This window comes from Oncorhynchus kisutch, linkage group LG26, assembly GCF_002021735.2.
Source record: "Oncorhynchus kisutch isolate 150728-3 linkage group LG26, Okis_V2, whole genome shotgun sequence".
In the NCBI taxonomy this organism is placed as follows: Eukaryota; Metazoa; Chordata; class Actinopteri; order Salmoniformes; family Salmonidae; genus Oncorhynchus; species Oncorhynchus kisutch.
Window position 1 is genome coordinate 9,762,380 of NC_034199.2, and position 25,859 is coordinate 9,788,238.

General features: G+C 41.7%; 1 protein-coding gene across 4 annotated transcripts in view; it reads right to left on the reverse strand.

The window, feature by feature from the left end:
• Positions 1-25,859, reverse strand: part of pms1 (PMS1 homolog 1, mismatch repair system component) — a 58,347-nt gene that overhangs the window by 2,756 nt on the left and 29,732 nt on the right. For 3 of the 4 annotated variants that reach the window (XR_004205657.1, XM_020461950.2, XM_020461949.2), the window contains exons 10-12: positions 18,833-19,309; positions 17,724-17,854; positions 1,140-1,300 (exon numbers count right to left, since the gene is read on the reverse strand). Coding sequence is in view for 2 of the 4 variants with exons in the window: in XM_020461950.2 (XP_020317539.1) it covers positions 1,140-1,300; positions 17,724-17,854; positions 18,833-19,309 (769 nt within the window). In the remaining 2 variants the exon portion in view is untranslated. The remainder of the gene's footprint in view (positions 1-1,139; positions 1,301-17,723; positions 17,855-18,832; positions 19,310-25,859) is intronic. The other variant, XR_004205658.1, reaches the window with a different exon arrangement.

The window sequence follows — 25,859 nt, forward strand, 5'->3', positions numbered from 1 at the left end:
AGCTTAGAACGCAATTTGATTAATCAGCTGCGTTTGCTAGGGATGGATAAAAAGTGTTGCACCAATCAGGCCCTCGAGGACTGGAGTTGCCCACCCCTGCTCTATAATGACAATGTGAAAACATGTTCACGATTACAAGCATACCCATAACACAATGCAGCCACTACTATGCTTGAAAATATGGTGAGTGGTACTTTAATGTGTTTTGAACACTTTTTGTGTTCAGGACAATAAGTGAATTGCTTTGCCACATTTTCTTTGCAGTATAACTTTAGTGCCTTGTTGCAAAAATGATGCATGTTTGGGAATATTTGTATTCTGTACAGGCTTCATTCTTTTCTCTCTGTCAATTAGGTTAGTATTGTGGAGTAACTACAATGTTGATGCAGCCTCAGTTTTCTTCTATCACAGCCATTAAACTCTGTAGCGGTTTTAAAGTCACCGTTGGACTCGTGGTGAAACCCCTGAGTGGTTTCCTTCCTCTCCGGCAACTGAGTTAGGAAGGACATATGTACCTTTGTAGTGACTGGGTGTATTGATACACCATCCAAAGTGTAATTAATAACTTCACCATGCTCAAAGGGATATTCGATGTCTGCTTTTTTCTTATGGTTACCCATCTACCAATAGAGGTTCCCTTTTTTGCGAGGCATTGGAAAACCTCCCTGGTCTTTGTGGTTGAACCTGTGTTTAAAATTAATTCTCGACTGAGGGACCTTACAAATAATTGTATGTGATGGGGTACAGAGAGATGAGGTAATCATTCAAAAATCATGTTAAACACTACTATTGCAACTTATTATGTGACTTGTAAAGCAAATGTTTACTCCCGAATTTATTTAGGCTTGCCATTACAAATGGTTTGAATGACTCAATACATTCCAGATTTTCATATTTAATTCATTTGTAAACATTTCTAACATAATTCCACGTTGATATTTTGGGATATTTGTGTAGGCCAGTGACCAAAAAAAAAAAACTAAAATTGAATACATTTTAAATTCGGGCTTTAACACCAAAATGTGCTAAGAGTCAACGGGTGTGAATACTTTCTGAAGGCACTGTATATTCACACATACATTTATTATTGTGTAAGTGAGCTTTATTTTCAGGTACATGAATCAATGTTAGTTTCACACCTGAAGGTAGTTGGTGACTTTTAGCGGCCGGCACTCCTTTACGGTCTTAGCATTCCTGTGCAGAACAGCTGTAAGGATCTCCCTGAGGTCCTCCATACCGAGGAAAGGCACGCAGTCGGCCATCGCTGTCACTTCCAGATGTCTCTCAGTGGACGAGGACCCTGGCCAAAGAAAGCAGAAAACAAGGATTAATATACTCCAGACACTAACAACTATCTCCAGGAAAGAATAATAAATAAATATTGTGATTTACACCCATACTGGGGTCCAAGTAAAACAACCAAGGGACCAAATAGAGTGCTAAATGACTATTACGATGTCTTTGCAGACTGGAAACAAAATATTGAGGCGGAAAATGATCCTAAATGGCATACAATGTTGTTGAATAAAAATTGTAGTGTTGGTCCCATGTTTAATGAGCTGAAATAAAAGATAACAGAAATGTTCCATACGCACAAAAAGCTTGTAAAATTGTGCGCACAAATTTGTTAACATCCCTGTCAGTGAGCATTTCTCATTTGCCAAGATAATCTATCCACGTGACAGGTGTGGCATATCAAGAAGCTGATTAAACAGCATGATCATTACACACAAGTAGTCCTTGTGCTGGGGAAAATAAAAGGCCATTCTAAAATGCGCAGTTTTGTCACACAACAATGTCACAGATGTCAAATTGAGGGAGCGTGCAATTTGCATGCTGACACCAGGAATTTCCAACAGAACTGTTGCCAGAAAATTGAACGTTAATTTCTCTACCATAAGCAGCCTCCAACATTGTTTTAGAGAATTTGGCAGTACCTCCAACCGGCCTCACAACCGCATACATGTGTATGGCTTCATGTGGGCGAGCGGTTTGCGGATATCAACGTTGCGAACAGAGTGCCCATGGTGGCGATGGGGTTATGGTAGGGGCAGGCATAAGCTACGGAAAACAAACACAATTGCATTTTATCTATGGCAATTTGAATGCACAGAGATACCGTCACGAGATCCTTAGGCCCATTGTCATGCCATTCATCCGCCGCCATCACCTCTTGTTTCAGCATGATAACACACAGCCCCATGTAGCAAAGATCTGTACACATTTCCTGTAAGCTACTAAGACCTTGCAGGAGTGAAACAAACATTTGGGATACTCTGGATCGGCGAGTACGACAGCATGTTCCAGTTCCCGCGAATATCTAGCAACTTCGCACAGCTATTGAAGAGGCGTGAGACAACATTCCACAATCAACAGCCTGACCAACTCTATGTGAAGGAGACGTGTCACGCCGCTTGAGGCAAACGGTGATCAGACGAGATACTGACTGGTTTTCATATCCACGCACCTAACTTTAAAAAATTGTTTTTTTTATAAAAGCTATCTGTGACCAACAGATGCATATTTGCAATCTCATTTATGTGAAATCAATAGATTAGGGCCTAATGAATTTATTTGCAATTGACTTATTTCCTTATATGAACTTCGCTGCGTAAAATTATGAACTTGCTGAATGTTGAATTTATATTTTTTGTTCAGTATATATGAAAAATATTACCACTGTGGAGAGAAATGCTTTGCATACACCAAACAATGTGCTACTAGGCTTGGGTAGGTTACTTTCTAAATGTAATCCATTAGTTACCAGTCACCTGTCAAAAATTGTAACATCACGGACAAACTGAAATGGTCCACCCACACAGACAGTGTGGTGAAGAAGGCGCAACAGCGCCTCATCAACCTCAGGAGGCTGAAGAAATTTGGCTTGTCATCTAAAATCCCTCAAACATTTACATGCACAATTGAGAGCATCCTGTCGGGGCCGATCACCCGCCTGGTACGGCAACTGCACCACCCTCAACCGCAGGGCTCTCCAGAGGGTAGTGGGGTCTGCACAACACATCACCAGGGCAAACTACCTGCCCTCCAGGACACCTACAGCACCCGATGTCACAGGAAGGCCAAAAAGATCATCAAGGACAACAACCACCCGAGCCACTGCCTGTTCACCCTGTCAGAAGGAGATGTCAGTACAGGTGCATCAAGCTGGGAAAGAGAGACTGAAAAACAGCTTTTATCTCAAGGTCATCAGACTGTTAAACAGCCATTACACTAACACAGAGGCTGCTGCCTTCATACAGACTTGAGATCATTGGCCCCAACAATAAATGGAACACTAGTCACTTTAAAAATGGCACTTTAATGTTTATATATATCTTGCATTACTCATCTCATTAGGTATATACTGTATTCTATACCATCTATTGCATCTTAGCCTATGTTCCTCTGTCATTGCTCATCCATATATTTATATATTGTTCCATTCCTTCACTTAGATGTGTGTATCAAGTATCTGTTGTGTAATTGTTTGATATTACTTGTTAGATATTGCTGCACTGTCGGAACTAGAAGCACAAGCATTTCGCTACACTCACTTTATCATCTGCTAACCATGTGATGTGACCAATAACATTTGATTTGTAACTGATTACAGTTCGTCTTTTGTAATCAAATTGTATTGGTCATACGCACCGAATACAACAGGTATAGACTATTGTGAAACGCTTGTTTGTTAATGAGCCCTTCCCAAAGATGCAGTTAAAAAATTATATATATACTAACACGAGGAATAAAAGACACAGGAATGGTGCTTTATACAGGGACTCCCAGTGCCAGATCAATGTGGAGGGGTATGAAGTATTGTAGGTGGATACAGTTGAAGTCAGAAGTTTACATACACTCAAGTTTATAATTTTAAAAGCCTAATTGATCATTAGAAAACCCTTTTGGAATTATGTTAGCACAGCTGAAACTGTTGTCTGTTTAAAGAAGCAATAAAACTGGCCTTCTTTAGACTAGTTGAGTATCTGGAGCATCAGCATTTGTGGGTTCGATTACAGGCTCAGAACGGCCAGAAACAAAGACCTTTCTTCTGAAACTCGTCAGTCTATTCTTGTTCTGAGAAATGAAGGCTATTCCATGCGAGAAATTGCCAAGAAACTGAAGAGCTCGTACAACGCCGTGTACTTCTCCCTTCACAGAACAGTGCAAACTATCTCTAACCAGAACAGAAAGAGGAGTGGGAGGCCCCGGTGCATAACTGAGCAAGAGGACAAGTACATTAGAGTATCTAGATTGAGAAGCAGACGCCTCAAGTGCTCAACTGGCAGCTTCATTAAATAGTACCCGCAAAACACAACGTCAACAGTGAAGAGACGATTCCAAGATGCTGGCCTTCTAGGCAGTTGCAAAGAAAAAGCCATATCTCAGACTGGCCAATAAAAAGAAAAGATGGGCAAAAGAACACAGACACTGGACAGAGGAAGATTGGAAATAAGTTTTATGGACAGACAAATCTAAGCTTGAGGTGTTTGGATCACAAAGAACATTTGTGAGACACAGAAAAAACAAAAAGATGCTGGAGGAGGGCGTGACGCCATCTGTCAAGCATGGTGGAGGCAATGTGATGGTCTGGGGGTACTTTGGTGGTGGTAAAGTGGGAGATTTGTACAGGGTAAAAGGGATCTTGAAGAAGGAAGGCCATGCCATTTTGCAACGCCATGCCATACCCTGTGGACGGCGCTTAATTGGATCCAATTTCCTCCTACAACAGGACAATGACCTATGCAGCTCAAAACTATGCAATAACTATTTAGGGAAGAAGCTGTCAGCTGGTATTCTGTCTATAATGGAGTTGCCAGCAGTCACTGGATCTCAACCCTATTGAGCTGTTATGGCAGCAGCTTGACCGTAAGAAGTGACCATCCAAGCCATGGGGTGAAATCTCTTCAGATTACCTCAACAAATTGATAACTAGAATGCCAAAGGTCTGCAAGGCTGTAATTGCTGCAAATTGAGGATTCTTTGACGAAAGCGAAGTTTGAAGGACCAAACCCGTGTCGGAGGAAACACTGTGCACCTGGCGACCTGGTTAGCGTGCACTGTCCGCCACAGGAGTCGCTAGTGCGCGATGAGACAAGGATATCCCTACCGGCCAAACCCTCCAAACCCTAACCCGGACGACGCAAGGCCAAGTGTGTGTCGCCCCATGGACCTCCCTATCGCGGTCGGCTGCGACAGAGCCTGGGCTCGAACCCAGAGTCTCTGGTGGCACAGCGATGCAGTTCCCTAGACCACTGCGCCACCCGGGAGGCCAAGAAGGACATTTCTAAGTGACCCCAAACTTTTGAACGGTAGTGTACTCATTGCCACAAATAATTTGCTAAGACCCCAACAAAGGATTATCAAAGGCCGCGTTATAAAATCTCCGACAACCCAAAGATTCCTGGATGACCTTCCAGACTCCCTCCACCTAACCAAGGACGTAAACTTGGCCTTGCATAATACCATAGATTAAGTCGCACCGCTAAAAAACACACATTTGACACAAGAAACTAGCTCCCTGGTATACAGAAAATACCTGAGCCTTGAAGCAAGCTTCCAGAAAATGGCATGCCATCAAAATGGAAGTCAATACCACGGAAAGACAGTACCATGCAATATCGAAAAGCCCCCACTGCTGCTCAATCAGCCTACTTTTCCAACCTGATTGAGAAGAATAAAAACAATCTACCATTTCTTATTGATACTGTCACAAAGCCAACTAAAAAGCAGCATTCCCCAAGCGAGGATGGAATTCACTTCAGCAGTGATGAATTCATGAACTTCTTCAACAAATTACAGACTCCTATTTGAATATAAGTATCTCTAAAATGAATTCCAACTATTGAAAGAGCTACTTCCTGTGCTTGATCCTCCTATGTTGAACATAAAACGACGCCCTATCCTCCGGATGTGTACCAAACACACTAAAAGTGGCAGTAATAAAGCCTCTCATGGAAAAGCCAAACCTTGACCCAGAAAATATAAAAACTATCGGCCTATATCGAATCTTCCATTCCTCTCAAAGATTTTAGAAAAGGCTGTTGCGCAGCAACTCACTGCCTTCCTGAAGACAAACAATATATACAAAATGCTTCAGTCTGGTATTAGCACTGAGACTGCACTTGTGAAGGTGGTAAATGACCTTTTAATGGCATCAGACCGAGGCTCTGCATCTGTCCTCGTGCTCCTAGACCTTAGTGCTGCTTTTGATACCATCGATCACCACATTCTTTTGGAGAGATTGAAAACCCAAATTGGTCTACACGGACAAGTTCTGGCCTGGTTTAGATCTTATCTGTCGGAAAGATATCAGTTTGTCTCTGTGAATGGCTTGTCCTCTGACAAATCAACTGTAAATTTCGGTGTTCCTCAAGGTTCCGTTTTAGGACCATTATTGTTTTCACTATATATTTTATCTCTTGGGGATGTCATTCAAAAACATAATGTTAACTTTCACTGCTATGCGGATGACACATAGCTGTACATTTCAATGAAACATGGTGAAGCCCCAAAATTGCCCTCGCTAGAAGCCTGTGTTTGACACAAGGAAGTGGATGGATGCAAACTTTCTCTTTTTAAACTCTGACTAAACAGAGATGCTTGTTCTAGGTCCCAAGAAACAAAGAGATCTTCTGTTGAATCTGACAATTAATCTTAATGGTTGTACAGTCGTCTCAAATAAAACTGTGAAGGACCTCGGCGTTACTCTGGACCCTGATCTCTCTTTTGACGAACATAACAAAATTATTTAAAAAGACCCACTTTTTTCTGGCTTCGTAACATTGCAACAATCGGAAACTTTTCGCCCAAATGATGCAGAAAACCTTATCCATGCTTTTGTCACGTCAAAATTATAAATACTGCAATGCTCTACTCTCCGCTACCCGGACAAGGCACTAAATAAACTTCAGCTAGTGTTAAATATGGCTGCTAGAATCTTGACTAGAACCCCCCAAAAAAATCATATTACTCAAGTGCTAGACTCTGGCTTCCTGTTAAGGTTAGGGCTGATTTCAAGGTTTTACTGCTAACCTACAAAGCATTACATGAACTTGCTCTCCGATTTGGTCCTGCTGTACAAACGTTGTTGTCTCTGCCTGGCCGGCTCCCCTCTCCACTGCGATTTTCTGCCTCTGAACCTAAGGGAGCTGATTCACTGGCTTGCTCGCCCCTTCCCATGCCCTCCCAAGGAGAAGGGCATCACGTTGTACCAGGCTTGACTTGAGTGCGTTGAGACACTGACATGATCTTCCTGTCCGGCATTGCACCCCCTCGGGCTCTTGTGGTAGGGCGAGATCTTCGTGGGCTATACTCGGCCTTGTGTCAGGGTTGTAAGTTAGTGGTCTGTTGATATCCCTTTGGTGATGTGGGGACTGTGCTTTGGCAAAGTGGGTGGGGTTCTCATGTCTGGGGGTAACTTTGGATGAGGCCACAGTTTTCCCCCAACCCCCCACCTCAGTCTCCAATAGTCTATGTGCCAGGGAAGCTAGGGTGAGCATGATCTTAGGTATGCTCCCTCTAATTATCCCATTTCGCTTATCTCTCCCATAGGACCTGAGCCCAACGAACATGCCTCAGGACTACCTGGCCTGACAACTCCGCTGTCCTCATCCCCAGTCCATCTGGTTTGCTGCTGATCCAGTTTCTGCTGTTCTGCCTGCACCTGTTCACCGGACGTGCTACTTTGTCCCGGGACCTGCTGTTTCGACAACCTCCCTCTCTCTACTGCACCTGCTGCCTCGGCCTCTGAATGCTTGGTTATGAAAAGCCAACTGACATTCACTGCTGAGGTACTGACCTGTTGCACCCTTAAACACTGTGCTTATTATTTGACCCTGATTTTACTTCATCTTGAAGAATAATTTTGCCTTAATGGCCATGTACAGTGCATTCGGAAAGTATTCAGACCCCTTCCCTTTTTCCACATTTTGTTAAGTTATTACATTTTACAAATGTATTGTTCTAATACGCCCACAAGCCTCGTCTGAAATTCCCCGGTACCAGTTAAAAAATGAAGTAGACATGGAGATATTTTAGTTTAGTGCCTAAGGGGATAAATACATGGTCATTTTTTTTTAAATAACAGTTTCCTTATCTTATGTTTAGGGTAGGGGTTAACATTAGGTTTAGGGTAGTGACGTCCCAAGGATCCCGGGTAGCACTGACCCTAGCAAAACAGTCTTGTAGCCTCGCTTCTGCTTCATCAGACCAATTCCGTATTGATCGTGTCACTGGTACTTCCTGTTTGAGCTTTAGTTTGTAATCAGGAAGCAGGAGAATAGAGTCGTGGTCAGATATGGCCAAAGGGAGGACGAAGGAGGGCCGTGTGTGCATTTCTGTGGCTAGAATAAAAGTGATCTAAAGTTTGTGCCCCTAGTGGCACAGGAGACGTGTTGGTAAAAGTTAGGTAGAATGGTTTTAAGGTCCGCCCGCGTTAATGTCTCCGCCCACCAGAAACGCTGCCTCTGGTCTAGTGGTTTCTTGTTTGTTTTTGCCCCCATACAGTTTGTTGAGTGTCAGAGGTGTGGGATTATGGAGGGATGTAGACAGCCATGATAATTACGGATGAAAACTCTCTTGGTAGATAAAAGGGTCTGCAGCTTACCATGAGGTATTCTATATCAGGTGAGCAAAAGCTAGAGATTTCCTTCACACTGGAAGCAGTGCACAAGTTGTTTATGAAGAGGCACACCTCTTCCCCTTTGGACTTGCCCGGGGCTGCCTTCATCCGATCGTGCCGCTGCATGGAGAAACCACTGAGTTACGTACATAGTCATCCAGTCACGTTTCACTCAAGTCTCTCTGATATGAGCTTCTTCACGAGTCTCCTCCATCTTATTCTCGAGTGACTGGACATTTGCCAATAGTGTGCCAGTCGGTTTTCTCTTCGTCTCAATCTCACCAGGATGCCGGCTCGTCTACCGTGTCCACACCCTCTGTGTTTTGGTAGCCCATGAAACAAAGAAATGGGGTCCGGTATGAACAAGGGAACAGCGGAGTCAGAATTGAAGTCGGATTCGAAGTCAAAATCGAGATTAGTAACTGTCAATCTGATGTAAAGAAGTGTGTGTGTGGCGGTCATATGTGTTACAAGTATGAACGTTGACCAAAAAAAGTTCAAACCAACACAAAAAAAGTCGATAAATTGCGAAGTTGGGTTGGAACTCTTAAGATGTCGCCCTTCTCTGTTGGCGCCATCTTTCCATCAGATTCCATGTAACTTTAAAACACATGTAATCAGTTACTCCAACCCTGTGTGCTACTATTATGAGGCAAAACCCTTGCCTGTGAACAAATATTTGTGTTGTACCCATCGGAATCACATGACACACAAAACGTAGGTTTCTCTATTGCATCAAGATGATATGGGTTAAGTACTTGCAGTGGCAGGTAACTCAAGACAATACAGTCGCCATGCATTAATCACTCAGTAATGAGGAAAAACATTGGCGAAAGGAAAGCAAATGTAATAGGGGCCGCACTGGCAAAGGATCAAATTTGGGTCAATAAGCAACAAGCCGCCACTCCGCTATTCTGTAGGATAGAACATAGCACAACTTAAGTTCTAAGAGACCTCGGAGGCAACAACTACTGTGGCCATTATAATACCAGCACTCATTTTCCTATGACCAGAAATGTGAGCAATATTACATTACTGTTAAAAATCTGATATTGCTATTACTGTTGGCAATCGCTCCATCCTGGCTACCTAAGTCTCACATTCACACCCGCCTGCTGGGATTGGCAACAAAAATACTTGGAAATTCTTCCCTCTCTAAAGGGCAGCCATTATCTTCACCTGCACACCGTGGTACAAACCCACTGTGAGGGCACAGTGCCTGGCAAAATGCCAAAGTCAACTAAGGTGACCCATACCGGCACTAAAAACAACCAGGATTTGGACAAGGCCTTTTGCACTTTTCAACCGCAAGAAAAAAATAAGGTCACACCAACTGAAGATGGGGGATGGGGAGTAGTTTGCTTTAGCTTTCACAGCCATTCAAGGTATTTGAGACTGTTCAGTACCATCTAACACTATTAATAGTGAACATATACACATTACAATTCAGAGAAACTGTGTGGATGTCATATGAAAAACAGAAATATACCCGTACACAAACACTGACTGAAAATCAAAACATTGAAAAGCTAATAAAAATGGTAAATCAGTTGTCTGAATCTTGATGGGAATTTCCCCCCTCCACATTTAAAGCATTGATGGCAAGGGATTAAGACTAATGATAATGGGATGGATTTATCATCGTTAAGGGAATTCGTTCCCAAGTCAGCACCTAGACAAGTTACTTGAAAATGTTGAACACTGAAAACCCACTTCCATACAAAGTAATGCGGAACCTTGAATAACTTTAAATATGTTGCATATGATGGAAGCATTTTGGGGGGGAAATGTTATCTTTTTTCCCTCTCATCCACTGCTAAAATAATACTGACACAGCAACTCTGTCAGAAATAATTTACCATAATCCTGTAACTCCAGCTCTTATGTTTGACATTTCTAAATTATTTGTGAACTATGACATTAATGACATCCAATGAGCCCAACCTTTGTTAAATTGAATTGCACAATCCTTCAGACCTTTAAACAGCTTGAATCAAGGAATAATAAAAGGCCCATTTTCTAACAGAAGGAAAGGGTGGGCTGTAAAATGCAGTTTTATGTACCAGCGAGAGAAGGTAAGTAAGATGAAAGGATAGGACCAGGAAAACAAGAGTACTGTGAAGTCATCGAATAGGTAAAAACATTTTTTTTTAAAACAACCTTGAATCCTTTTCAACAAGTCAACAAACTTTCACTGGGTCCAACTGCATCACCAGGACCAGGGAAATGCTGACCAAAAAATTTTAATTGTATATTTCGTCTCTCCGTGTTTCAAAATGTTCTTTCAATTCGCATGAGGCTCAATGCATCTCCCCGGAGAAAGCATTCGAGCCAGTGAAACAGCACCCCCCTGTCTGTATGTGTAGGCCATCGATCTGATGCTCTCTGGTCGCAGGCCTCCTAATTGTCCCTAGAATTTCTAAGCAAACAGCTGGAGGCAGGGCTTTCTCCTATAGAGCTCCATTTTTATGGAATGGTCTGCCTACCCATGTCAGAGACGCAAACTCAGTCTCAACCTTTAAGTCTTTACTGAAGACTCATCTCTTCAGTGGGTCATATGATTGAGTGTAGTCTGGCCCAGGAGTGGGAAGGTGAATGGAAAGGCTCTGGAGCAACGAACCGCCCTTGCTGTCTCTGCCTGGCCGGTTCCCCTCTTTCCACTGGGATTCTCTGCCTCTAACCCTATTACAGGGGCTGAGTCACTGGTACTGGGGCTCTCTCATGCCGTCCCTGGAAGGGGTGCGTCACCTGAGTGGGTTGATTCACTGATGTCGTCATCCCGTATGGGTTGGCGCCCCCCCTTGGGTTGTGCCATTGCGGAGATCTTTGTGGGCTATACTCAGCCTTGTCTCAGGATGGTAAGTTGGTGGTTGAAGATATCCCTCTAGTGGTGTGGGGGCTGTGCTTTGGCAAAGTGGGTGGGGTTATATCCTTCCTGTTTGGCCCTGTCCGGGGGTGTCCTCGGATGGGGCCACAGTGTCTCCTGACCCCTCCCGTCTCAGCCTCCAGTATTTATGCTGCAGTAGTTTATGTGTCGGGGGGCTAGGGTCAGTTTGTTATATCTGGAGTACTTCTCCTGTCCTATTCGGTGTCCTGTGTGAATTTAAGTGTGCTTTCTCTAATTCTCTCTTTCTTTCTCTCTCTCTCTCTCTCTCTCTCTCTCTCGGAGGACCTGAGCCCTAGGACCATGCCCCAGGACTACCCGACATGATGACTCCTTGCTGTCCCCAGTCCACCTGGCCGTGCTGCTGCTCCAGTTTCAACTGTTCTGCCTTATTATTATTCGACCATGCTGGTAATTTATGAACATTTTAACATCTTGGCCATGTTCTGTTATAATCTCCATAATCTCCAGAGGACTGGCCACCCCACATAGCCTGGTTCCTCTCTAGGTTTCTTCCTAGGTTTTGGCCTTTCTAGGGAGTTTTTCCTAGCCACCGTGCTTCTACACCTGCATTGCTTGCTGTTTGGAGTTTTAGGCTGGGTTTCTGTACAGCACTTTGAGATATCAGCTGATGTACGAAGGGCTATATAAATACATTTGATTTTATTTGGTCAAAAAGAGTATGACATTGTTGGTGCCGTAGTATTGAATGCAATGGAAGCCAGCAAGAATTTGGCCTACCTTAATAATAAAAAAATAATAATAATAGCCAATCAGCATTCAGCTAAACTGAGTGAGCTCAACTATGAATGGTCCTGGTATACCAAAAAAAGTGTCAATAGATGCCAGTTTGGATTTTGCTTCCCTCCACTCCAGAAATTGCCAAGAAACTGAAGATCTCGTAGAACACTGTGTCCGACTCCCTTCACAGAACAGCGCAAACTGTCTCTAACCAGAATAGAAAGAGGAGTGGGAGGCCCAGATGTCCTCTTGCTCAGTTGTACAAGTACATTAGTGTCTAGTTTGAGAAACAAACGCCTCACAAGTCCTCAACGGTCAGCTTCATGAAATAATACCCGCAAAACACCAGTCTCAGCGTCAACAGTGAAGAGTCAAATTCGGGATGCTGGCCTTCTAGGCAGAGTTCCTCTGTCCAGTGTCTGTTCTTTTGCCCATCTTAATCTTTTATTTTTATTGGCCAGTCTGAAATATGGCTTTTTCTTTGCAACTCTGCCTAGAAGGCCAGCATTCCGGAGACACCTCTTCACTGTTGGCGTTAAGACTGGTGTATTGCGGGTACTATTTAATGAAGCTGCCAGTTGAGGACTTGTGAGGAGTCTGTTTCTCAAACGAGACACTAATGTACTTGTCCTCTTGCTCAGTTGTGCACCGGGGCCTCCCGCTCTTTCTATTCTGGTTAGAGCCAGTTTACGCTGTTCTGTGAAGAGGGGAAAAAAAAGTTGTAATAGTAATTTACAACAGTAACAATGTAACATTGTATTTCTCATCAATTTGATGTTATTTTAATTGACTTTTTTTGTGCTTTCTTTAAAAAACAAGGACATTTCTAAGTGACCCTTTTGAACGGTAGTGTATATAGTCTTAATTCATTCCTACTTAGATGTGTGTGTGTATTGTGTATATATGTTGAGTAATTTGTTCGATACTACTTAGATATTACTGCACTGTGGGAGCTAGAAGCACAAGCATTTCACTACAACAGCAACATCTGCTAATCACACGTATCCCCCCCAAAATTGATTTAATTTATCTGGCGAGTTTCTCCCATTCTTCTCTGCAGAACCTCTCAAGCTATGTCAGGTTGGATGGGAAGCGTCGCTGCACAGCTATTTTCAGGTCTCTCCAGAGATGTTCGATCGGGGTCAAGTCTGAGCTCTGGCTGGGCCACTCAAGGACATTCAGCCACTCCTGCGTCATCTTGGCTGTGTGCAATTGTCCTGTTGGAAGGTGAACCTTTACCCTAGTCGGAGGTCCTGAGCGCGCTCTGAAGCAGGTTTTCATCAAGGATCTCTCTGTACTTTGGTCAGGATCGAGGGAAAGATTAAGAGAGCAGTCTCCCAGTCCCTGAAAAACATGCCCACAGAATGACGCTGTCACCACCATGCTTCAACGTAGGCATCAAGCCAGGTTTCCTCCAGACGTGACACTTGGCATTCAGGCTTTGGCAGAAAATCTCATTTTTCAGAGTCCTTCAGGTGCCTTTCGGCAAACTCCAAGTGAGCTGTCATGTGCCTTTTTCTGAGGAGTAGTTTACGTCTGGCTACTCTACCATAAAGACCTGATTGGTGGAGTGCTGCAGAGATGGTTGTCCTTCAGGAAGGTTCTCCCATCTCCACAGAGGAACTGTGGAGCTCTGTCAGACTGACCTTTCTCCCCCGATTGCTCAGTTTGGCCAGGTGGCCAGCTCTAGGAAGCGTCTTAGTGGTTCCAAAAATCTTCCATTTAAGAATGATGGAGGCCACTGTGTTCTTGGGGACCTTCAATACTGCAGACATTTTTTGGTACCCTTCCCCAGATCTGTGCCGACACAATACTGTCTCGGAGCTCTATAGACAATTCCTTCCTTGTGGCTTGGTTTTTGCCCTGACATTCTCCGTCAACTGTGGGACCTGACAAGAAATCCCTGTCTTAGGTCAGTTAGGATCACCACCTCATTTTAAGAATGTGAAATGTCAGAATAATAGTGGAGAGAAGGATTTCAGCTTTTATTTATTTCATCACATTTCCAGTGGGCCAGAAGTTTACATGTTTCAGGTAGCCTTCCACAAGCTTCCAAAAAATGGGGTGTTTTTTGGCCCATTCCTCCTGACAGAGCTGGTGTAACTGAGTCAGTATTGTCGGCCTCTTTGCTCGCAAAAGTTCAGTTCTGCCCACAAATTTTCTATAGGATTGAGGTCAGGGCTTTGTGATGGCCACTCCAATACCTTGACTTTGTTGTCCTTGAGCCATTTTGCCACAACTTTGGAAGTATGCTTGGGGTCATGGTCCATTGTCCAAGACCCATTTGCGACGAGATGTTGCTACAATATATTCACAATTTTCCTGCCTCATGAAGCCATCTATTCTGTGAAGTGCACCAGTCCCGCCTGCAGCAAAGCACCCTCACAACATGCTGCTGCCACCCCTGTGCTTCACGATTGGGATGGTGTTCTTCGGCTTGCAAGCATCTCCGTTTTTCCTCCAAACATAACGATGGTCATTATAGCCAAACAGCTCTATTTTTGTTTCATCAGACCTGAGGACAATTCTCCAAAAAGTATGATCTTTATCCCCATGTGCAGTTGCAAACCGTAGTCTGGCTTTTATATGGCAGTTTTGGTGCAGTGGCTTCTTCCTTGCTGAGCGGCCTTTCAAGTCATGTCGATATAGGACTCGTTTTACTGCATCTTCACAAGGTCCTTTGCGGTTGTTCTGGGATTGATTTGCACTTTTTGCACCAAAGTACGTTCATCTTTTGGAGACAGAATGAGTCTCTTTCCTGAGCGGTATGACGGCTGCGTGGTCCCATGGTGTTTATACTTGCGTATTATTGTTTGAACAGATGAACGTGGTACCTTCATGCGTTTGGAATTTGCTCCCAAGGATGAACCAGGTCTACAGTCTTTTTTTCTAAGGTCTTGGCTGATTTCTTTTGATTTCCCCATGATGTCAAGAAAAGAGGCACTGAGTTTGAAGGGAGGCCTTGAAATACATCCGCAGGTACACCTCCAATTGACTCAAATGATGTCAATTAGCCTATCAGAAGCTTCTAAAGCCATGACATCATTTTCTGGAATTTTCCAAGCTGTTTAAAGGCACCGTCAACTTAGTGTATGTAAACGTCTGACCCACTGGAATTGTGAAACAGTGAAATAATCTGTCTTAAGAATTGTTGGAAAAATGACTTGTCATGCAAAGTAAATGTTCCTAATCGACTTGCCAAAACTATAGTTTGTTAACAAGAAATTTGTGGAGTGGTTGAAAAACGAGTTAATGACTCCAACCTACGTGTATGTAAACTTCCGACTTCAACTTTGGACAAGTGTGTGCCTTTCCAAATCATGTCCAATCAATTGAATTTACCACAGGTGGACTCCAATCAAGTTGTAGAAACATCAAGGATGACCAATGGAAACAGTATACACCGGAGTTCAATTTAAAGTAAAAATTATTGGGTATTGTTGGAAGATTGATGTGGAAAATGTTTTATTTAATATGTTTTAGAATAAGGCTGTAACGTAACAAAATGTGGAAAAAGTAAAGGGGTCTGAATATTTTCAGAATGCACTGAAAATTCATACATTGTGCCCCTGGCCTGAGAGGAAGGAAGTTCAATATGGAGCTAGATGTAGAAGGCTAATGTTGAAGAAGGCTAGCTAATGTTAATGAAGTTAGGCTAGCGAGCAAGCATTTTAGCCAGGTAGCCTAGGATATCAAAAAATAAAAGCGTGTATTATATGACAGTTATATACCTTTTCATCAACATGAGAGGATGGCATTGGCGTTTCTCTACTAGTAGGGTGAGTCAACATGTTTTTTTTAACTTGCACACACACTGAGAAATCAGAACCATGGTCAGCTATATAATATTTAGCTTACATTATTTGGAATAAATTGTGTTTTGTATCTTTTAGTTGTCACTGTGTTTAGATTAAGCATAGGCGATTTGATAATGTTGAAGTTGAAATGGTGCTGGAATAGTGGAGGCAGCTCCTGTTTTATTTGCAAATAGTTGTTTAGTCTTCTAAAATGTCAGAAAAATGTACTTGCTTGACCATGCTGTAGGTCATTTAACTGTTTGTTACATGCCATATGCTTTGTGGACTTCACTGGACAGAGATTTCTCTCAGGTTGTGATGAAACAAAAGGTGTGGTTGAATTTCTTCTGACAGTCTTATTGTCTCAGCCTTAGGCCTATATATCACGGTCACAAGGCATATGAACTAACAGGTTACAGCACACACACAACGCAATTATCACAACACGAGGTTGTAATATGTCATTTATTTCCTGGCTTGTCTTCCGCAATGATTTTAGCCACACACCGCTAATGCAAGCAACAGGTGTCCCTCAGGGCTCAGTGCTGGGTCCCCTGTATTGTTGTGAATGTTTTACATTTGTCTTTTTCAACTCAAGATGACATGTTCTACTTGTTGTAACTAGGGGGCACTAATTTCATTTTTGGAAAAATAACGTTCCCAAAGTAAACGGGCTATTTTGTCAGGACAAGATGCTAGAATATGCATATAATTGACAGCTTAGGATAGAAAACACTAAAGTTTCCAAAACTGTAAAAATATTGTCTGTGAGTGTAACAGAACTGATATTGTAGGCGAAAGCCTGAGAAAAATCCAATCAGGCGTTGACTCATGTTTTGAAAGCTCTGCGTTCCGATGCGTCCCTATTGAGCAGTGAATGGGCTATCAACCAGATTCCTTTTTCTACGTATTCCACCAGGTGTCTACAGTATTTTGACGTAGTTTCACGCCTTTATGTTGAAGAATGAGCGTAAGCGACTTGACTACATTGCATAAGTGTCCGGCTGAGGGCTCTCAGAGTAATTATTACGTAATAGACAGAGGTAGCTATTTTTCCTCCCGGTCTTACTGAAAATACAGCTGTCGCGGTGGATATATTATCGAATAGATATTTGAAAAACACCTTGAGGATTGATTATAAACTACGATTGCCACGTTTCTGTCGATATTATGGAGCTAATTTGGAATATTTTTCGGCGTTGTCGTGACCGAATTCTCAGCCAAACGGCTACAAAAATCATATTTTTGGAAAAAAGGAACATTTGCTATCTAACTGGGAGTCTCGTGAGTGAAAACATCCGATGCTCATCAAAGGTAAACGATTTAATTTGATTGCTTTTCTGATTTGTGACCGGGTTGCCTGCTACTAGCTAGGCATAATGCTATGCTAGGCTATCGATAAACTTACACAAATGCTTGTCTTGCTTTGGCTGTAAAGCATAATTTCAAAATCTGAGATGACAGGGTGATTAACAAAAGGCTAAGCTGTGTTTCACTATAATTTTATGAATTAGAATATTTTCTAGAAAATATTTTTTGTCCGTTGCGTTATGCTAATTACTGTAGTTGATGACAAAGCTCCCGGATCCGGGATGGGTAGTTACAAGAAGTTAAATATGGCTATTTGTCAACTAAACAACCAATGATGAAAATCTATTTAATTCATATTCTACCCTACCTGGAGTGAGTGTGATTTGAAACCCGTTGGCCACAAGCCTGGGATCAGAGAAGATGGCCATTCCTCTCAGCTCAGGACTTCCCTTCTCCATTGTACAGAGAGACTGAGTATACTCAGCACCCCCTAGGATACTAAAAAAAGACAAGCACATATTGCATTAACAAAGGACAACAAATCTATACCTGGTACCACATGGGACAATGATCCCAAAAGTAATCATGTAAACTGTTAAAAAATATAAAATGCAACATGTAAAGTGTTGGTCCCATGTTTCAGGAGCTGGAACAAAAGATCCCAAAAATGTTTCATACGCACAGAATGCTATTTTGCAAAAATGTTGTGCATAAATTTGTTTACATCCCTGTTAGTGAGCATTTATCCTTTACCAAGATAACCTTGTGCTGGGGACAATAAAAATCTACAAACAAATGTGCAGTTCTGTCACAACACAATTCCACAGATGTCTCAAGTTGAGGGAGCATGCAATTGGCATGCTGACTGCAGGAATGTCCACCAGAGCTGTTGCCAGATAATTGAATGTTAATTTCTCTACCATAAGCCAATGTCTCTTCAGAGAATTTGGAAGTACATCCAACCAACCTCACAACACGTGTAACCATCCCAGCCCACACCCGGGCTCTCTTCACCTGCAGGATGCTGAGAAGTATTTCTGTCTGTAATGAAGCCCTTTTGTGGGGGAAAACTCATTCTGATTGGCTGAGCCTAGCTCCCCAGTGGTGTGACTGGCTCCCAAGTGGGTGGGTCAGTGCCCTTCCAGGCCATGCCCCTGCCCAGTCGTGTTTAATTCATAGATTAGGACATCATTTATTTATTTCAATTGACTGATTTCCTTACATGAACTGTAACTCAGTAAAATCTTTGAAATTGTTACATGTTGCGTTTATATTTTTTGTTCAGTATAAATTATAAAATTACAATTCTACCCAGTCATTTATAAGTACTGTATAGCAGGTACCAGATGATACCAGAAAGTGTTACATAATGACTAGATTATATAATGCTTTATGAAATAAACTTATGAGCGAAGAACAAGATTGGGTCAATGTTCACATTTCACTGTTGGGTAATGTATCACTCAGATTTCTCACCTATCTGTTAACTGTATCGGGTTCTGCAGGCTCGCTGCTGGAAGTATATTATTCTCCAGAAGTCTCTTAAACAGCAAGGCCTCCTCCACCCGAAATGGATTTAACAACATGAGCTTTCTACCACATAAAACGACCCAGGCGCTTTGAGAGGCCAAGCGGTTTACAAGCCGGAGGCCCTGAGGTCTTGGGTTGCTCTGGAACGAGAGGCGATGAAGCCGCTGCCTGAGGGTAACCACACTGAACGGTAGTGGTTGTGAGGGCTTTGGCCCAGGGCCCCTCTTTTTCTGGGGCTGGGAAAAGAAGAGCTGGTCTAGGACCGGCTGGTTAGAAGGCAGGACCTTGCGTTTCTGGCCCTGGGGCTGACTCAGCGGGGAGACCAGACAGAGCCGCCTCTCGGGCTCTCTCATATCTCGATCAGAGGCCAGCTTGGTCTGGAGGTCATAGCGTTCCAGGTGTTTCTTTGCCTTATCCTCATACCTGCAAGGACCAGAAACCAATTAAGCCAATTAAGAAATGGTATATTATCATCTCCAACATACCTTTGTGTTATCTCACTCAAGGTCTCTGTAAGAATGTAGCAACAGACCTGGACAGGACATAATTGCATTTAGTAGTTTATTTGAAAACGCCAACTTTAGTCAAATATAGTTAGAGTTTCAACTAAAACTATTTTGACATTCAAATACAGATCTAAGAAAAACAATTTAGTAATTTGAATAACTCTCAGAAAACCAAATAATATTTGGAGGTATTTGAATGTATTTGCAAGTTATTTGAAAACAAAAAATATATATTTTATGGCTGCCAAATATTTGATGAAGAACCAAAAACTACAACAGTTTAATTAGTCTAAATACTGCATATTATCATAAGCACATGGTTTGGAGGGCTCTTAGAGATGAATCTTAGTATACCCATATCGATGGGATGGCAGACAGAATCACGAAAATGAAGCAAGCGCATCAATGTGGCCGGAAGGCGTGGGTTATGATTCTTAACTGACAGATGGCTAGCAACAATGACAAGAAGCTGCCATTGAGACGGTCTGGCTTTGAGGTCTTGATGTCATGTCTATGCTAATATTGCTAAAATTAGCTAGCTACCTAAGCAACAACTCTACCCTTACTAAAAAAGATTGCAGTTAGGGTGCAGTATAATTGCAGTATGCTGTATCCAAAATAACAATATATTTTACTGCAGTAATTTTGCAGTACACTGCAGTCATTCTGCAATTACTGCAACCAAAATACCACAGTCGACTGCAGTTACAAAACTTTTAAAAAAAACATGTAACGGTAACCATGTATTTGAGAGACAGAGTGCTCATTGTGCAAATGTATTTATGCTTTCAATAAACATTTGGAGACTAAATATAGTTTACATGTTATCAACAGCCTTTGACAACCCAGTCTGTTTTGGCCCACAGTTGCACACGTGTCAGCTTTGTTGCTAAACAATCAACTGTCTATAGCCTAGACTTAAATACGAGGGACATGGAATACATTATCATATGAATGAGACATAAGGTAATAAACTAACACTTGACATCAAGTTCTTATGCATGTGTAGTAACTGTGATTACAATAGCAACATTTCCTTATAGTACTTTGCTTTATAATGCATAATAAGCGGAACAAGGAACAGAACCTATTCCTCGTGTACAGTAGGTAACTCAGCTCATTGCTATGCAATTAAAATGCAATTATGAAAGTATTATGCAACAACTTGCTAATAAAATTTTGCTCCAGAAGTCATTTTATTACAAGAACTGTTTAATGTTAAGTGTTACCGAGAATGCTAACAGTAACAAAATATGGCTGAAGTGTCAAAAGGAAATCTCAAAACTGCCTTCTTGAATCAACTACATCCAAGGTATGTGGAAAATGTTCGTTTGTATTCTGAGGAGAGTATCCCTTTAAAAAAGATGACAGATGACAAGAAAGACGACAAGAACACTTACCCTCAGATGGACAGAGGATCGAAGTTGTTTTCGCTAAGCATCCAATGTGCTGTTTGCAAATGGCTTTGAATTACTCTGCAGTATTTTTAGGTATCAAAGAAATTGTTTGCGGCATGTTGAAAGAGTCATACAGTAGCTGAGCATAACAACTTATTTATACTTAATCTTACACAATATCATCGGTTTGAACGGATTATGTATACCTTGGGCTATGGACAGTCAGGAGAATGGACATTTACAAAATGTTCAGATAGAAATGTATTGTGTTCATCAAATATGACTGTCAGGAGATTGTGTGTGCTCTATTCATTCCATCTTCAACATGCAGTTCCAGATTTGTATACATTTTTATTTAACTAGGCAAGTCAGTCTTATTTACAATGACGGCCTACCCCGGCCAAACCCGGACGACGCTGGACCAATTGTGCGCCGCCCTATGGGACTCCCAATAACGGCCGGATGTGATACAGCCTGGATTCGACCCAGGGACTGTAGTGACGCCGTTTGCACTGAGATGTTGCGCCACTCGGGGGTCCTGATAAAGATACAGTCCTGCCTTTAGTTGAAGGTAGCAAATCTAATAGTTTCAGAAAAGTAGTTGCTTTCTCAGCTCTGTATTCAAGTAATCTTTGGGGATCTGTATTCAAGTAGTTGTAGTCACCTCCAAAGTAACCATTTGGTCACCCCTGAAAAAAATAGTTACTTTTCACAAAGCAGAGTTAAAACTATAGTTATCCCAGATCTGGTCAGCAATCACATTCAGGATTCCTCCTACGTCACCTCACTAGACGCAGCACAAAGTTGCACTGGGTTATAAACCATCTTTAAGATGTTAAAAGGAGTACTCCACTCAAAAATGCTTATTCCTAGGATTTTTTTAGTTGTTCAAATCAGTGAGAAAGTGCTTTTTAAAAACACTGATATACCCTTTAAAATTGGCAATCTGAGAATTCAGAACTATCTACAAATTTCAGCAAGCTCAGAAAGTTAGTTATTGTAAGCTACTGTGCATTATACAACGGGTGGACCTACTCCTTAATGCTGATTGGTTAAAACCACATTCCAGCCAGTGTCTATTCCACAAGTTACCACTGTCTAAATCTTTGACATTAAAATGCAAATTTACTCTGTTCCATCTGACTGCGCAATCCACTGTCTCATCAGCCCAGCCAGACAATTTATAAACCTGATCTCCACTGTAAAAAGCATCTAGATATTATCTCACATTTCTTTTAGATTAACAGCAGAGACTTGCATAAACCTTGCAGTCTGTCTCGCCGACATTTGCAACATCGTTTCAATATTCAAATTCGATCTCCAGCTGTCCCATAGTAATGAACATGTCAGGAGTCGGGACAATACATTATTGGCAGGCAGGCAGCGTTTCTCAGCCAGTCGAAATCATGAATCAGCTGGCATCATTTATATGGATATATATAAAGAAACGTAAATAAAAAAAAGATCAAACTAAATGAAGTGCAGCTAGTTTGCAGCCTTTCCAGCTTCAGTTTGAAATGATTGCGTTAGCTGTGTTGTAACCCTCTGTCCTGACAATTGAGCACATTTTGCCACTATGCCATGATTCCAAATAAATATCACTAGAAAACAGCTTAAACAAATGGAAATTTGTGTCGGGACTATATCTTGTGGAAGGATGAAATAGTATGAATAAATTAATCAAAATAAAGTTTAATGAAAATATGTCAATCATTATTTGAATATGTTGGTATTGTATTTTATTGTATTAAAGAGATAATGCCCTCGAAGTGGGTGTTTGGAGGTGTGTGTATGTATGTATATATATATATATATATATATATATTGGTGTTATGGTGTGGGGGTGCTTTGCTGGTGACACTGTCTGATTTATTTAGAATTCAAGGCACACTTAACCAGCATGGCTACCACAGCATTTTGCAGCGTCAACAATGTTGCTCTCCCCTTTCTGGAGGACAGAGTTGAGATCAGTGGAATGCCCAGTTGAATTAAAGTATGATAGATAAGGAGGGAGAAAATTCTGGCGTTTGATTGCAAATATGCAGAGGGAGTCGAAAAGAGAACACACAAAAGGCTATTGTATAAAATACCTGTCTCCAGATTACATCTTCAAACTAAGGGCAACCATGGCATCCGTGACAAAGGGAGAAGATGGTCTTGCAAGCTACATTTTTAGATCTTAAACAATTCTAATTTTGTCAGAAAATCATTTCAAGTTGGCTGGATCGCTAGCTAACGTTACAAATAATATTACTACACAGATCATAAATGTATCTCAGTGCCATTTGCATTGCTAGTTATAGCCTAATGTTAGCTAGCTAACATTGAACCTGGTTGGTTAGCTACCTGCAGCTTCAAGCAGGGTAGTAACATTATGAGTTGGGATTATGGTTCATTGTTTAACTAGTTACATGTCTAAACAAAAAGACTCCACTATGCAAGTAACCATTTCAAGGGAATGTTCATGATGTCACTGCGACAACTGGCTATCTACTCCGAATTCAGAGCACTCATCTGAGAGTGCCAGAATGCAGAATAACTGACGAATTTATGAATGCTCAGCACCCGTTGAATATGGCCACTGTAAGTAAATGTTGGCAAAAAAAGCGCAATTAAATTGTTGCCAGCAGCACAGTTAGTCACCAACGCGCTGGATAACATAAAACAGCCTAACCAGCTCTGAGAGGGCGAGTAAAATGGTCAGAATGAGCTGTTCTCGCATTTGTGTCTGGAAGTAGCTAGCAAGTTAGCCAACGTTAACAGCAGTCAAGCACCCAAGCTAACTGGCTAGGTCAGAATGCTCAGATCAACACTAATCCTCAGCCAGAGCGTACAGTGTGCGCTCTGAACGCTCCAAATTTGAATTTATGAATGGACAATCTGACAGTGCTCTGCGTTTACAAATGCCGAGAGCGCACTCTGACACTACAGATTGAATTTACTTCTCAGACATGAGGTTAAAAATCAACTTTCAAAGCAGAATTACTTTCCCATTGTTCCTCAACTGTAGTGTATTATATAGAATTTTCTAGCTCTGAGTGTACTTTTAATCCAATCTAAAAAGCACCATTTAAAATGTTGCTACATAAGGCCGAATCGAGCCAGTTGGTCACATATTGGCACAGTTTGCCGGCCCTTGACTTCTTCTCAGCCCTAACACCTGTGCCAATATATAATCAAAAAAACAGTTTCTCGGGCATTATCACTTAATTACACACTGCATATCAGTTTGCAAGCTCAGCTTATTAGTCGTAAAGCCCTAATCTTTTACAATTAGTTATTCTGGCTTATTCATTCAGAACCAATTCATCTACGGGAAGGATGTTAATACACTACCGGTCAAAGGTTTTAGAACACCTACTCATTCAAGGATTTCTCTTTATTTTTACTATTTCTACATTGTAGAATAATAGTGAAGACATCAAACGTATGAAATAACACATATGGAATCATGTAGTAACCAAAAAAAAAAGAAGGGTAAAACAAATCAAAATATATTTTATATTTGAGATTCTTCAAATAGCCACTTTGCCTTGACAGCTTTGCACACTCTTGGCATTCTCTCAACCAGCTTCATGAGGTAGTCACCTGGAATCCATTTCAATTAACAGGTGTGCCTTCTTAAAAGTTAATTTGTGGAATTTATTTCCTTCTTAATGCGTTTGAGCCAATCAGTTGTGCTGTGACAAGGTAGGGGGGCATAGAGAAGACAGCTATTTGGTAAAAAAAAACAAGTTAATATTACGTCAAGAACAGCTCAAATAAGCAAAGAGAAAACGACAGTCCATCAATACTTTAAGACATGAAGGTCGGCCAATGTAGAACATTTCAAGAGCTTTGAACGCTTCTTCAAGTGCAGTCGTAAAAACCATCAAGCGTGATGATGAAACTGGCTCTCATGAGCACCGCCTCAGGAATGGAAGACCCAGAGTTACCTCTGCTGCAGAGGATAAGCTCAATAAAGTTACCAGCCTCAGAAATTGAAGCCCCAAAAAATGCTTCAGAGTTCAAGTAACAGACACATCAACAGTTCAGAGGAGACTGCGTGAAATCAAGCCTTGGTTGAATTGCTGCAAAGAAAACGCTACTAAAAGGACACCAATAAGAAGAGACTTGCTTGGACCGGTGGAAATCTGTGATTTGGTCTGGAGTCCAAATTTGAGATTTTTGGTTCCAACCGCCGTGTCTTTGTGAGACGCGGTGTGGGTGAACGGATGATCTCTGCATGTGTATTTCCCACCGTGAAGCATGGAGGTGGTGGTGTTATGGTGTGGGGGTGCTTTGCTGGTAACACTGTCTGATTTATTTAGAATTCAAGGCACACTTATCCAGCATGGCTACCACAGCATTTTGCAGCGATACACCATCCAATCTGGTTTGCGCATAGTGGGACTATCATTTGTTTTTCAACAGGACAATGACCCAACACGCATCCAGGCTGTGTAAGAACTATTTGACCAAGGAGGACAGTGATGGAGTACTGCATCAGATGATCTGGCCTCCACAATCCCCCGAACTCAACTAAATTGAAATGGTTTGGGATGAGTCAGACTGCAGAGTGAAGGAAAAGCAGACAACAAGTGCTCAGCAACTCCTTCAAGGCTGTTGGAAAAGCATTCCTCGTGAAGCTGGTTGAGACAATGCCAAGAGTGTGCAAAGCTGTCATCAATGCAAAGGTGGCTATTTGAAGAATCTCAAATAAACAAATCTAAATATATTTTGTAACACTTTTGGTTACTACATTTTTCAATATGTGTTATATAATAGTTTTGATGTCTTCACTATTATTCTACAAATGTAGAAAATAGTCAAATTAAAAGGAAAACCCTTGAATGAGTAGGTGTTCTAAAAGTTTTGACCGGTAGTGCAGGTTTATTGAAGGCGTCACAAGTTGCGGCCACTTAAATATCCTAAATTCACATATGGAATCTTGATTCAATTTACTCTAGTGAATCTAAGTGGGTCCCAGTGACATGCAGTAAATCATAGCTTAGAAAATGTGATGAAAAACAAGATGAAAAACATCTGCTACTAGTAGTCAGATGGGGGTGGGAGGTGAATCACTCAAAA